We start from the raw sequence: 15,840 nt of genomic DNA, 5'->3' as shown, positions 1-15,840 counted from the left end.
TTTAGATTCATCTTTGAGAATTTGATGTTTTGTATTGATATGATTTGATGTGTTTCAATTGGATATGTAATTGGCAAAATACATATCTACCTGACTGTAAATAAATTGTTACATTTTGATTCTATTCTGTCTTACTCTGTAATTATTGACTAGTAGATTACATCGTATCCTTGTTAGCAACATGAGCACCCGAATGAATGAGTTAATATAAAAATAGAGTTAACTAGAATAATCAAATGTCAGAAGAATATTAATTAAAAAGGCATACAACCAATTTGCATTTCAACCTAAATTCGAGGTCATACTAAAATGGAGTCAGATTTGAGTTTAACCTAAAATGAATAACTATACGCGCTGAAAGACAGAACACGCAGGAAACCTTCATCCAGCACCGGATACCTTCCTTGGGCCGAGTGTCTGGACCTTACAAAGTGGTGACCAGCCTCCGTGATCTCCCTACTTAGGCGAGTGACGTCTTTCCAGCGCGAAATTCAGATTGATTCTCACAGAGAATATGAGGTTTGAGCTCCTTCTTCCCTGTCTACAACTGCTGTGGTAAGTTCGTTCCTTTTTCCTATTAGAAGTGTTGAGGGAAAGTTTTTTGCACCTCACATATAGACACATTTTTAGAACGGGTCGACATACCCATTGTTAGACCGGAGACCGTAGAAATCCGGTGGGGGGAGAATTAACTGGGGAAACATGGCTTTTCAGGGACAATACAGGACTTTATTTGCAGGACTTGGAAATTCAAGTCCTGCAAATAAAAGACACTCTTCTTCGTTTAAACGATAAAGGATTCAACCTTAAATGGAAGAACAATGAAATAATATCCTGGTTTTTGGCCGAGGGCAAAAAATTGACGTCTAAAGCTAAATATAAAAAAATCCCGACTGCCATCATCTACCTTCTTCGCAAAAATGACCTAGAGACAATAGCTGAAAACGAACGCGCGATAACAAGCATAAAAGAAATTGAAAAGGCACGCTCTGAAGAATTGCAAAAGTTAAGAGCACAGGTCGAGGCATTTACTTTCGAAAGACAAGGTTGGGCAAGACAGAGTGAGATGATGTCTAGAAAAATCGAAGAACTTCAAAACAAACTCCAAAACGGCAACAATTACATATCAGCTCTTGAAGACTGCTGTGATAATGCAGGCTTCCCAGTGGCTGCAGTTAAGCAAGCGGCACTGGATGAAACCTTTGATTATGATAGAAACAGCGATAGTGATGATGATGATGTTGCCGCATTAGATTCTCAGAGAAACCGAGATCCCGTTCAGAGACACAGAGAACAAAATCAGCGAAGTCCGATTAAAACCAGAGCAAAATCCAGCGAAAAACCCTCCAAATCAGTTAAAATTGCTGTACTCAAAACCATAACAAATACAAATGATGAAATAACCACGATTAGCCGCCCATTAACATGCGAAGAGTGTACAACACACAAACAGATCGTGGGAATGATGCCCAGAAGAGGGCCATTCCAACCCTATTGGGAAACACTGATGCTACAAGCCACAGTGTATAAATTGGAAACTAGGGATGTATGGCAAATCGCACTCTTAACCATTCCTGAAGAGCTCCGATCTAAATTAACCCCTCAAATGAAATCTGGAGACATAATCAAGCGAAACAATAACGAAACTGACGAAAGTATCTTTGAACGATTAAAACAGGCATTGCTAGATATAAGGGGTCCAACGAGCGCGGATTGGAGCAGGATACTACAAATTAAGCAGGAAAGCAATGAACCGTTTGAAACATTCGCTGAACGTCTGTGGACGACATACAAAGAATATTCCGGTCTAGAAAATGCAAGCCGTGATCACGAACCATTGTTACAACTCATAAAGAACAATGCTAGCACTCCAGTCCAAAATGCATTGTTAAACGGAGCAGATTCAGCCGAAAACACATTCAGAGCGATTGTAGATTGGGGTTCAAGGATAGAAAACAGATGGAAATCAAAGCCCCACAGTATTACATCTGCACAGTGGATGACAGAAGGGAATTATTCTAAAAGCAATGGGGCTGAAAAGCATGTCCACTTCTTGGAGGAGGTGACTTGCTGTGATGAATCTAGAACTTTTAGTTCAGAGGAAGCCTGTGCCACTGCTCAAGATAGTGTGCCGATTTCAGTTCTTAAGGAGATGCAGCACCATAATAGCGCAGAGTCGTGGACCAGAGCGCAAGGTGTAAAGGAAGCATTAGAGATTCATGAAAATCCTCAAACTTCAGGAGAACACAGCAAACAAACCTGTGGCAAAGATAGCAGGTTTTGTTCTTCCTGTCAGAAAATAGGCCATACAGAGGAAAAATGCTGGTCACTGGGAAGGGGTAGACCTCCACCTTATTTTCTGAAAAGTAAGATATCACTTTCTAAAGGAAAAGATCAGGGGTTGACATGTAACAAGTCTACCTCTGGTAACACTATTAGTGAGTTGACTGCATTGATTATGCAAGGCCTTCAGCTACTGACTTCACTTACTAGTGGGTAAGCAGTTTAATAGCAATGAGTTTAATATGGAAACATCCAAATTTCAATAATCCTGCTTGCATTTTCAAATTTATAATTGTGCTGAACATTGTGAGCATAGAAAACACATTATAGTTGTTGGTGCTACTAAATGTACACATAGCTTAGTTTAGTTTATTCTTAAAAAAACACATGACTGCTTTACTGTAAGCGTGTAAACACTTAGGTTTAAGGTTGTAGATGCTACATGCATTCTAGACCATGTGTCTTGTGTAAAATTGGAATAACTTTAATACTGGAATTGCATCGCAATTTCAAGTTGCATGTGTGTCTGTGTTGAATTTGTTTGTCTCCTGAGTGGTACACTCTGCTATTTTCTGTATAGCTGCAGTTAAACCATGTAGAGGAGCATAGAATAGCCATGTGGCCACAGTGTGACATGTGAGAACTTAAACCGTGTGGCAGATTGATTTGCTTCACAGTGCCAAAAGGGAGGAAGTGTGATTTCATTTCAATAGTGTGGCACAAGCGATAGCAAACCAAGTCATGCTTCACTGAGGAGCACCAACTAAAAATTTGATCTGATCAGAGAGAATGGCTAACATTATTTGGAAATGGAAACTCTGATTTTGTTACTAATCTTGCAATAATAAAAACATTTTATGGAAGTATTTTGAGCCAGATCTCACCTCACACTCGCTCTTAGAGGCTATTACCTGTTACAGCAACAGGACCAAATTTACATAACAATTGTAAAACTTCCTTTCCTTTGTTTGGAGCATGACAGCATTTACACAAAGCCACAGTCATATACAGCCACAAAACACCATTTGATCTTTTAATCTTTTAAATTGACTTGAAAAATAATGAGAGGGGGGTGTAAAATACAAGAAGTTTTTATGTGCCACAGAGATCTGCATGTGTGAACAACACCATAAAACAACAATTGTCAAACAGACAACACCAAAACAGGTGAACACATTTCTGCCCACAGATCTGACTGTAATGAGAGCAACAGCAACTAAAGCCATGGACATTGGTCCATTGGAATGCATGAAGACATTGGTGATAAAAACACCAATTAATCTAGAAAATGTCCACAGTAGAATTGGGTCTCTAATGCTCATGACACAACAGACTGTGAGGGCTCTACTGCAAGAGCAGCATCAGGTGTTACACACTCAGACTGCACTGAAACAGTAGCAGTAATTCAGATCTGACCAACCGAACTCCGTTTGTGACATCTGGATTAAAACTGCAGTACATGAGGATGAATGTAGTTAATGTAGTATGGGAAGTCGTGGCCTAATGGTTAGAGGGTTGGACTCCCAATCGAAGGGTTGTGGGTTCTAGTCTCGGGCCGGACGGAATTGTGGGTGGGGGTAGTGCATGAACAGCTCTTTCTCCACCTTCAATACCACGACTTAGGTGCCCTTGAGCAAGGCATCGAACCCCCAACTGCTCCCCGGGCGCCGCAGCATAAATGGCTGCCCACTGCTCCGCGTGTGTGCTCACAGTGTGTGTGTGTGTTCACTGCTCTGTGTGTGTGCATTTCGGATGGGTTAAATGCAGAGCACAAATTCTGAGTATGGGTCACCATACTTGGCTGAATGTCACTTCACTTCACTTCACTTCACTTAAAATAATTCCACATGCCAGAACACTAAACTGATGAAAAGTTCAAAATTAACTGTGGTTATCTTTGTATCTGTTTCTGTCTCAGGTTGACCACTGCAATTCTTTGGAGGACAGATACCAGGAGGGTGTCTTGTCCCCTCTGCACCAAGCCAGGACAACAGAATTGTTACATAACCTGAAATGCGGGAGATGAATGTGAAGACACTTGAAGGGGCCATTCACACCTCACAGGAGAACATCACCACACAAATATCTACATGGCCTCCCTGATTAGAACCGGAACTAAATTTTTGCAACACAGATTGCTATAGATTAGACTCCATTCATCTCCCAGACATGACCATAGAACACACATTTCACCCATTGCATCATCACCTCATCTAGACTATCCAGTCTGCACACTACAATCAGAAGACAATGATGGCTTAGATCACAAACATGGTACTCCACTAAAGATCTATTGTCCATCATCACACTGACAGAACCAGATAGCCTCACACACACAGGACAATAGAATTAATTACATTCCCAAAATATATAAAATATCTACTATCTGCAACTGTCTAAAAAACTAATGGAACAACACTGTAACACATTTGTACGACAAGTCACAGATCGATGGTGCAAATTTTTTTAACACAGAGGCAGACAAGCCTTTACAATTTAAAATTTTGAATCTTTTAGATTGTCATTAGGGTGGTTGACAAGCCAGAGGGCCCCTGGTTTCCCAACACATCACTAATGACAATAAACATTATTAAAATTATAAAATATGAAGTGCCTGCACTTCATCTCTATCAGTCAATTATAAAATTAAACACTTTACCAAACCATCAACTGTGACTTAACCTTTATATCAGATACCCATTCTAACACACACACACACATATGAACACACACACACACACACACACACACACACACACACCTGTTACAAGGAATTTAGGATTTACATTGTAGAAAAATGTTTTAATCATATTCTAAGTCACTTCTTAAAAACCTTCTAAAACATCTTCTAAAGTGACTTGCAATAGAAAATTCCTGAATTAACAGTGTGATTATTGTATATACCTTCATAATTGTGATTGAATGTTATTATTGTCATTATATGACTTGTTTATTGATTGCATACCTCTAAATTAATGCTCAAATTATACTGAACTCTTGCTGCATTTCCTTTGAGTCATTCATACCAAAATTTATGTTTACATGGGACCACTTTTAACATCAGATGTACCACTTGCACTGGCTGACATGAATTTATCAGGTTTCTTTTTGTTTTATTGCTCTTATATTAACTTATGAGTTTTCTTTCTTACTCCATGGGTGATGACATTAAGCTGATCAGAATACAGTCATTGGATGGCCACTAAGATGCTTTTCAGGTGTCCCACACAAATCAGTGTGTAAGCAAGGAGAACACCTTCACCTACTGAAGTCTGCTTAAAAAACTGCACCGCTGGAGGTGAGAGGATTCACGAAGATGGGTCAGACTACCGTCCTAGAAAAGGTGCCATAAGGAGCAGAGGTTTCTCCACAAAGGAAGGACACGTTAACTGAACAAGTCGTAAAGGCTCAGATTGACCCACTGAACTGTGCTCACATGCTGAGCTCAACCACAGGTAGAAACCCTGGAGACATTCATCCACCTGCCAAACTCAAGCGACACACACATGCTGAGACTGAGTGTTCTGCAGATGAATACAGCCCTCAGAAGGTTTCTAAAGCTGCTTACATCACAAAGACAATTTTGAGATAACATCTCGAAGATAAACAATCATCTAACGGTGACCCCATTGGATTCATCTGAATGTGACCCATTGGGGGTCAAACGGAGGAACTGTAAGGACGAAAGAACCTGAGATACTTTGAGCTCCTGAGAAACAGACAATACAAACATACACAGGCATCTTCGAGACACCCCACAGAGTGGAGGAGCAGGAGACCTCCTCCCCTTCTGGCCATTTGTTTCATTTTAAATCCCTTCACCCATTCTTCCTTCTACTCAGTCTGCTCAAAATGATTACATGAAAATGTCAATGCAAGTGAACTAACACTCATGTCTAGTATCATTGGAAATGTCTCAGTGCAACTGGTACAATGGTCTCACTCTCACAAAAGTAGATTAGAAGATAATACAGATCTGAAGAGTCAAGAGATATCTTGATTACTGTGATGGGAGTGTCCTTTCCTGGGGCCCTCCATGTAAATTACCCCCTGTTCCCATTGAGTTGTAAAACCACCCAGGCTTGGGACCTGAGGTAATGCAAATTCCAATTGTTAGTTTCTGTCTTCATCTCGGGGGATGTTTGTCTTGGTCTGAGGTATTTAAAGGATTGCAGCAAAAGGATCAGGGCGATTTCTGTAGCCCGTAGTGTGTTGTGTGTCTCTTCACTTCATACTATGTATTTTCTAAGGTCAGGTATGCATATTTTACTTTTAGATTCATCTTTGAGAATTTGATGTTTTGTATTGATATGATTTGATGTGTTTCAATTGGATATGTAATTGGCAAAATACATATCTACCTGACTGTAAATAAATTGTTACATTTTGATTCTATTCTGTCTTAATTATTGACTAGTAGATTACATTGTATCCTTGTTAGCAACATGAGCACCCGAATGAATGAGTTAATATAAAAATAGAGTTAACTAGAATAATCAAATGTCAGAAGAATATTAATTAAAAAGGCATACAACCAATTTGCATTTCAACCTAAATTCGAGGTCATACTAAAATGGAGTCAGATTTGAGTTTAACCTAAAATGAATAACTATACGCGCTGAAAGACAGAACACGCAGGAAACCTTCATCCAGCACCGGATACCTTCCTTGGGCCGAGTGTCTGGACCTTACAACACCAACAGGGGTAACACACTGATTAGACAGAACCTGAGGAACGTGTGTTTGTCAGTGCAGCGTGAATTGTCCTTTACAATGCCATATGGTCACATGTGTTTCTGACTACCTCCATATGTCTTTTTCTGTTTCCACCGGTATCCACTGACCACTTCTGATCCAATACCAATTATCCTACCTATTAACTTCATTCATTCGTTCATTCATTCTGCTTGCGTTGTTATGTATTCTTCTGCACAATCTGACTTTGCTGCAGCCTGGAATTGAACTACTGGTTTCGTCTGGTCAGAGGAGAACTGGCCCCCCAACTGAGCCTGGTTTCTCCCAAGGTTTTTTTCTCCATTCTGTCACCGATGGAGTTTCGGTTCCTTGCCGCTGTCGCCTCTGGCTTGCTTAGTTGGGGTCACTTCATCTACAGCGATATCATTGACTTGATTGCAAATTAAAACAGACACTATTTCAACTGAACAGAGATGACATAACTAAATTCAATGATGAACTGCCTTTAACTATCATTTTGCATTATTGAGACACTGTTTTCCAAATGAATGTTGTTCAGTGCTTTGGCGCAATGTATTTTGTTTAAAGCACTATATAAATAAAGGTGATTGATTGATTGATTGATGTAGAATCTTATTGTGAAAATAGTATTGTGTTCCAAAACTGAATCGTGACATGATTGTATTGTAACTCCCCAGTTCATGAATTGCAGACATTCAGGCATCTTATTATAGAGTCATTTTTGAGATTCTACTCTAATCTGTAGAGTGCAAAGGCCATAGCTACAGTTCCATTGTTTTGAAATAATTTTAGCTCCAAATATTGGCCTTTAGTGTATTTTTTTAAAATCTAAACCAGTTCGAGCACCGCTTCAGAGGCATGTGTTGTGTGTTGACAGGAGGAATGCCAGCTCCGAAGCCAAGCCCAGGCACACAAGAAGGAGCCATGCCAGCGCTTCACAGCATGGAGTCAAACAGCACTGCAACCAACAACATCCTGGCTTCTGTCAAAGAACAGGTAACAACCTTCTTCACACACATTTTGTTTCTGTATTGTTATATAGTGTTTTATTTTTTTTTATCCATACATTTGAAGTCAATGGTATCCAAAACTGTTACACAGAAGCAAGAAAGTCATAGGGTTTGGAATGATAAATGAGGGTGAGTAACTGATGAGAGAGTTTTAATTTGGGGGTTAACTATTGTAAAGTGCTGAAACTTTTTCTAGATTTAAAAAAAAGTATCATGTTTGGGATACTCTGGATCGGTGTACAGTATATGACAGCGTGTTCCAGTCCCTGCAAGTATCCAGCAAATGAAGAGGAGTGGACCAACATTTCACAGGCCACAATCAACTCTGATCAACTGATCAACTCTATGTGAAGGAGATGTGTTGCACTGTGTGAGGCAAACAGTGGTCACACCAGATACTGACTGGTTTTCGGACCCCCCAGCATCACATTTTAGACTGGGCTTTTATTGTGTCCAGCTTAATGCACACCTGTGGAATAATCATGCTAATCAGCATCTTGATATGCCACACCTGTGAGGTGGATGATTATCTCAGCAAAGGAGAAGTGCTTATTAACACAGATTTAGACAGATTTGTGAACAATATTTGAGAGAAATAGATATTAGATTTTTGAGTTCAGCTCATGAAAAATGTGGGCAAAAACAAAAGTGCTGTGTTTATAATTTTATTCAGGCTAGATTTTAGAGTGTAAAGTGTAAAATTACAAAACGTGACTCCCCAAATAAGAATATTGTGGAACATGAAATGGGCAAGGGGTATTTATACCAGGGTTAAAAAACACACTAGGTGATTTAAGTGTGAAAATCTGAGAAAAGTCATACTCTCTTCCCGTTCTCCCTCTTTATGGCACAAATCCAAATCCTATTGTTGACTAGTTTCAAGAGGAAATAAATCTCTATTGGAGAGTTCCTGGCCAATGTAATTTCCTCTTCCTTTAAAAGGAATTTCCTGGAAACTTTCACTCGTTTTGTTGAAGTACTCGCTTAAAGTAAAAGAAAGGAGAGGATAGAAAAAGATAAGCTTGTTTAATTGAGCAGCGTTTAGACTATTTACATTTACATTTATTCATTTAGCAGACGCTTTTATCCAAAGCGACTTACAGATTAAAAAGATTAGAAAGGTAGTTAGATTTTTTAAAGAATAGAATTAGAATAGTGAGTGTTAAAGTTAGAGGGTCAAATAAAGGTGGAAGAGATGTGTTTTAAGCCGATTCTTGAAGATGGCTAAGGACTCAGCTGCTAGGATTGAGTTGGGGAGTTCATTCCACCAGAAGGGAACATTTAATTTAAAAGTCTGTAAAAGTGGCTTTGTGCTTCTTTGGGATGGCACAATCAAGCGACGTTCACTTGCAGAATGCAAGCTTCTAGAGGGCACATAAGTCTGAAGTAACAACTTAGGTAAATGGGTGCAGAGCCAGTGGTAGTTTTGTAGGCAAGGATCAATGCCTTGATTTTTATGCGAGCAGCTATTGGAAGCCAGTGCAAATTGATAAACAGAGGTGTGACGTGTATTCTTTTTGGCTCATTAAAAATTAATCTTGCTGCCGCGTTCTGAATTAATTGTAAAGGTTTGATACAATTGGCTGGAAGACCTGCCAAGAGAGCATTGCAATAGTCCAGCCTGGACAGAACAAGAGCTTGAACAAGGAGTTGTGCAGCATGTTCCGAAAGAAAGGGCTTGATCTTCTTGATGTTGAATAAAGCAAATCTGCAGAATCGGACAGTTTTAGCAATGTGATCTGAGAAAGTCAGCTGATCATCAATCATAACTCCAAGGCTTCTAACTTGATGGTGAAATTGTGATGGAACGATGGGTTTGCTGGAATCACAAGCAGTTCTGTCTTGGCAAGGTTGAGTTGAAGGTGATGGTCCATCATCCAGGAAGAAATGTCAGTTAGACAAGCTGAGATGCGAATAGCTACCGTCGGATCATCAGGATGGAATGAGAGGTAGAGTTGAGTGTCATCAGCATAGCAGTGGTATGAAAAGCCATGTTTCTGAATGACAGAACCTAATGATGCCATGTAGACCGAGAAGAGAAGTGGTCCAAGAACTGAACCCTGAGGCACCCCAGTAGTTAGATGTTGAGACTTGGACACCTCACCTCTCCAAGATACTTTGAAGGATCTATCTGATAGGTAATACTCAAACCATTGAAATGTGGTTCCGGAGATGCCTTTTGCCAGTAGGGTTGATAGGAGGATCTGGTGGTTAACCGTGTCAAAAGCAGCGGACAGATCAAGCAGGATAAGTACTGAAGATTTGGATTCTGCTCTTGCCAGTCTTAGAGCTTCAACAACTGAGAGCAAGACCGTCTCAGTTGACTATTTAGCCCTCAGACTGTAAACCACACCTCTAGCTTTTTAACCAGGGAAGGATTGAGAGAGAGACAGACCGGGAGGTTTAGTGCGGAGTCGACTGTTAGGCTGGGATTAGTGATGTCACGTCGAGTTTACTGGTGTCTTGCCCTTTACTAGTTTTTCTTGCTTTTCTGAGGTTTTGGAAGAGATTTTGTTTGATCACTTAGATCAGTGCTGTTGCAGAATGTGATGTATTGTATGTTTCACCAAAATCAAATATCACATCCTTCTACTATTTCTAAATTTCCTTTTATTATATTAGAATATTATTTTAATGGTTATTGTGTCCATAGTTAAAAGACTGAAGAGCTGGTGCACTGAGATAACCGTATCCGTTTCCATGATACGTGCATTATGCTCACGATATAATTATTAGGTGTCTGCTGAAGACTTTTATGTGCAATATTTATTTATTCACACTGACATGCTTTTAACCAAACCATATAAATAGAAGAGGACAGAAGCCATTTCTGTGTTTAGCATATTTGTAAAAACTCCACTATTAGTTTAGCGTATTAATGTGTGTGTGTGTGTGTGTGTGTGTGTGTGTGTGTGTGCGTGCGTGCGTGTGTGTTGGGTGTGTGTGTGTGTATGTGTCTAACTATCCCATGAAGCCATTTAGGTTTAAAAGTCAACATGCAGTGCGAGTAATTTATGAGAGTAGGAACTGTGAAAGGACAGTTGCGTGTAACTGTCTGAATATAAATATCAGAAGCTTTTACAGGATAAAAAAATGACAGTAAGAGACTGACTGTGATCAAAGTGAACAGCTAGACAAATAAGGAGATGACACCTGGTTATCTCAAATGCATGAACATGATTCAGAGATTTTAAAGGGTCAAAAATTCAACAAACACTTGGTACCATCGTGGTCGAGAATGACTAATGTAGGAAATATATGGCAAATAGAACAACAACAACAAAAAATATGGAAACAAATAAATAGAAAAATATCTCATAAAAATTGTATAAATATATGGACAGTGAGGGTGTAGTAGTTTGTAGTTCAGGTGTAGCTTTATGGCTGTGTTCTCTGAAGGGTTTACTACTGTCATTTATCAGATGTTTTAATATCCAAAATACTGCTACAGTCAAAGGCCCAGTGAAATGCAGGGTCTTGACAGGGTTTGAGCTGAGTGGATCAGGTCTGCTCATTGTCTTTCTGGGGACAGTGTATTGTGCATCAGCTCCTCAGTGCTGCAGGACAGAGAACTCAGTTACACTAGGGTGCGTGTATGTGACCTCTTTACTTTCACTGTTTGTTGAGGGCATTTTAAAGCATTTTTGGGTGCACTATTGTATTCACAGTATGTGTGTTCACCACTGTCTCAATCAAGATACTGTTGTTCATCAGAGACACAGACTGAGTGTGTGTATTGTGTTTAGGAGCTGCAGTTTGAGCGCTTGACTCGGGAATTGGAGGTGGAGCGACAGATTTTGGCCAATCAGCTGGAACGATGCCGACTGAGTTCAGATTCACCAGGAGCTGCTAGTGGAGGGTACACACACACACACACACACAGACACACACACATCACAGACACACACACAAACACACACGCACACACACACATCACAGACACACAAACACACACACACACACACATCACACACACATCACACACAACCACACACATAACAGACACACACACATCACACACAGACACACACATCTCACACACACGCACGCAAACACAGACACACACACACACACACACACACGCATCATTATGTGATTCTAGAGGATTCAAGAAATAAAAAACAGTTATGAATTAAACAAATTTGTTAAAACATTTTAAATAATTGAGGTATCACTTACAGCTTAAGTCAAATCTAATGAATATGTAATGTGTATATATACATATGAATGATAAAATATGTATAATATAATGAAGCTACAACCCTAGAAATGAGCTTTGCCACCTGAAAGCGTGAGTGTTTAAGTAGAAGGTGGAATTACAGTTATTTGTGTTGTTTTAATAGCATTCATTAAATAAATCAAGGAAACACATGTTTGATCAGAATCTTGTAACAACTGTAGAATCTTTTGCATATTTGAACCTTTCCAGCAGTGACTCGGAGTTTGAGATCCATCTTTTCACACTGAGGACAATTGAGAGACTCAAATCTAACTAATAAAAAAGGTTTAAGCATTCACTGATGCTCCAGAAGGAAACACGATGCATTACTTTTGAACAGAATGAAGATGTCCAAATTTTTCTTATTTAAAAAAATAATAATAATCAATTTTATTGCTGTCCTTCGGAAGCAACGGAAGATATTTGCATGTTTACTGGAAAACAGATTAAGTACAATTTACCTTGATCTTCAAATTCAAAAAGTTTTCATCCCACGGCTCTTAATGCACCGTGTGTCCTTCTGATTGAGGGAACTCATGTCTTGCCATGTGTGCTGGGATAAACCTTGTCGTAGCCTATAATATTTCTATTCTGTTCAGTAATTTGCAGTGATAATGCCAAACACTCAAACTGAGCTGTTGAGGTGTCACTCACTCCTTCACAGTTTGCTGGTTTACACTGTACTGGTCAGTTACTGATAATAGGTTTCATTTTGTGTGTTTTACTCCTCCTCATTGACTCGTCCTCATGTCACACTAAATTTGTATGACTTTCTACCATCGAAGGATGGAAAATACCTGTCATGTGAACATTTTGAAAACTATTAAAAAGTCAGCATGAAAGCTTTGTGTGACAAACAGACACAGATTGTGTTATTCTCCTCCATCTTGGCTCTGAAATCCCATTCCACAACTTTGGCACAAACTGGCAGTGATTTTCTGTGACAGAAAAATAAACTTGGTCATAAACAGGTCCCAGGCACTCAAAAATAATTCAGGTGGAGAAGGTAAACGTTAAGAAGCTTTTATTGTGGTATGGCCAATATCAAAATTAAAATGCAGACATGTTTCGATTCTGAACTTAATTAGTCCACTAATTGCTTATTGAGGATGGGAGTGGTTTGTAGTACTTATATGTGTGAGCAGACTAAATGTGATTATCACTTTGCCCTGTGGAAGACCAATGCGGTCGAAACATGTCAGAATTTTAATTTTGATATTGGCCATACCACAATAAAGGCTTCTTAACATTTACCTTCTCCACCTGAATTATTTTTGAGTGCCTGGGACCTGTGTTTTTTTCATTCTGTTTTGCTTCCCCAGTCCCAGAGCACCTACTACAAGTTCTTACCTCACCGGAGCGCCGGGTTGAATCGTTTTCTAGAAACATAAACTTATTTTCTGTTTGTTCCTTTTTTAGCTCCTGTGAGATGTCTCTTCCCTGGAGATCTGCAGGTATGCAATCACTGAGTGAATGAATTAACCAAGGGGGATCCCCAATGTGACTCAATCATGAATTAAATGATGACAGCTTCTATACATCAGTAAAGAGTCGAGCAGCAGGCTTTGCCAAAAATAATAACCGGATCGCCTTCACCCCTGAAAGCCAAAACCTGCTGCAAATGCACAGTGTAATTTGTCATTTTCTTTAAAACAGCAAATTAAGCTATTCTCTTAAGATAGTCTTCAAACATGCAGTTCTTAGTTTTAAGCAAGTTCTTCGTAGGTTGATTTGTGACTGTATGTAGTGCCATGACTGTGTAATAATGCATGTGGTACACATAGCTTAGCCTTTCTCTGCCAAATGATAGATCCTCTTCATGAACAAAGCATTGGTCACAACAAACTCTGTGTGAAGTGAAGCAGTTGGGTTTTATTTCACCCCTAGAGGACGATGTTACACTGTTGAACCAAATACTTGCACCTGTCAGGAGAACAGTACCCTGTATAGTGTATCACAGAGAAATCAAAGAGTCCCAGACTATCACAGCTGATTTTAAACAACAGTCTCACAAAGCATCGGTGGCAGTGTGACTTCATTGAAAATGATTGATATTTCAGTCAAATCATGCAAATTACTAGAAGATTAATATTAATGTAAGACACTTTATTTGTATTAACTGTTCACTAGGAATGTGCACTAACAGAGCAAATAGTGTCCATTTTGATTTCATGCAGACTTGAATGTAAAATGTGTTTTCTTTTGAGGCTTTTATTTTGAAATGACAGCTTACCTGACAATTTAAGCTAATATTTTAATATGCAGAAGTAGACATGCATAGGTATATAATAGAAGACACTGGTGACCAGTTTTGTACTGTGACCCAAGGCCAACAAAGTGGACAGCATATTAACAGAGTATTGAATGCTCTACTCTGTCTGTATGGCTTCCTTCCTGCCATCAACACGAATACCACCCTGAGCACTTGTGGCAAATGTTTACCCTCATAACTTATATTTCATATTACAAAAAAAAAAAAAAAAGTAAAAATTCTCCACACAGATTAATTGCATGAAAGGGCAAAATATGAGCTGCTTTCCAAAGGCAGTTCAAGGTGCTTTATGAGCAGCTGTGTGAATGTCATTAAATAGCAGACACTTGCAAATTAAATGTCATCAATACCAGTTTATTATGAGGTGTGTAACCTGCAGTCTGCTGTCTGTGTCAGGGTCTGGGGGGCACTCTCACACTTCAGCCCTGATGAACTCTGACAGTGGGTATCAGGACGCTGTCAGCTACCAGAGCGGTCAGCCGCAAGGCGAGGGTCAGCCGAACTCATCACCTGCTTCAGGAGGAAGCCCCAGGGCTGAGGGTCAGGCTGCGGGACACCCCCCAGCAGCTGAGCTTCAGGTAGATCTTACATCCCTCACTTCCTGATAGATAAATCTCTGGAAGAACACGTGTGGGTCATGTTTCACCTCAAAATCAAAATCCATGAAGTGTTTTTGTTTTTTGTTTGTGTGTGATTTGTATTCTCAGTTGAGATACTCGTTTAGATTTTTCATTACTGTAATACTGTATTATAATAAAAAAAACAGACATTACCATGATTTATAAGTACTTCAAAAATTACATTTACTTTTTGCTATAACATGATGGGATTTTTGGGGACAAAAATGTTTGATTTGACATTTTAAAGTAATTACATACAAAAAAAATATATATTTTTTGCTTTAATGAGCTGAGATATTACTTGTTCAAGTTCAAATTAAAGTAAAAAAATATATATATATTAAAGGGGACAAACATTTCCTTGATCTTTTGACATATGCTACATACAAAAACATACAGTCTTTCAAAATGAAGGGTTTTGTACTTTTTCACTTTATTACCTAACCCTCTGATGATCTTTGGTCAGTTTTTGACAGAAAAAGAAGAGATAGTGAATGTGAAAACATACTTTATATCACTGTGTGAAAACTGAAAACTGAAACTTTAAAAACACGAAGACATTAAACAAACGACACTATATGTTTTTTTTTTTCAAATCATCTCCAGCAGGTGATAAATAAAGTATATGAACAATGCTATTATCACAATATAGAAACTATTCTGTCTTTTTATGTGATAAAAAAAATATATATATATATATCTATATCTATATATATCTAT

The 15,840-nt window shown here is 39.0% G+C and overlaps 1 protein-coding gene across 6 annotated transcripts in view; it reads left to right on the top strand.

Annotated features, from left to right (window-relative positions):
- Positions 1-15,840, top strand: part of LOC113053281 (plakophilin-4-like) — a 63,041-nt gene that overhangs the window by 12,567 nt on the left and 34,634 nt on the right. For 4 of the 6 annotated variants that reach the window (XM_026218184.1, XM_026218186.1, XM_026218187.1 and 1 more), the window contains exons 2-5: positions 7,877-7,995; positions 11,756-11,868; positions 13,648-13,682; positions 14,897-15,078. In XM_026218184.1, the coding sequence (XP_026073969.1) occupies positions 7,882-7,995; positions 11,756-11,868; positions 13,648-13,682; positions 14,897-15,078 (444 nt within the window). In that variant the 5' untranslated portion in view covers positions 7,877-7,881. Of the gene's footprint in view, positions 1-6,492; positions 6,539-7,876; positions 7,996-11,755; positions 11,869-13,647; positions 13,683-14,896; positions 15,079-15,840 lie in introns of those variants that run through there. The other 2 variants (XM_026218188.1, XM_026218183.1) reach the window with 1 other exon arrangement.

The sequence above is a fragment of the Carassius auratus genome, chromosome 34 (assembly GCF_003368295.1).
Source record: "Carassius auratus strain Wakin chromosome 34, ASM336829v1, whole genome shotgun sequence".
Lineage (NCBI taxonomy): Eukaryota > Metazoa > Chordata > Actinopteri > Cypriniformes > Cyprinidae > Carassius > Carassius auratus.
This window is presented reverse-complemented; position numbering and strand designations above follow the sequence as displayed.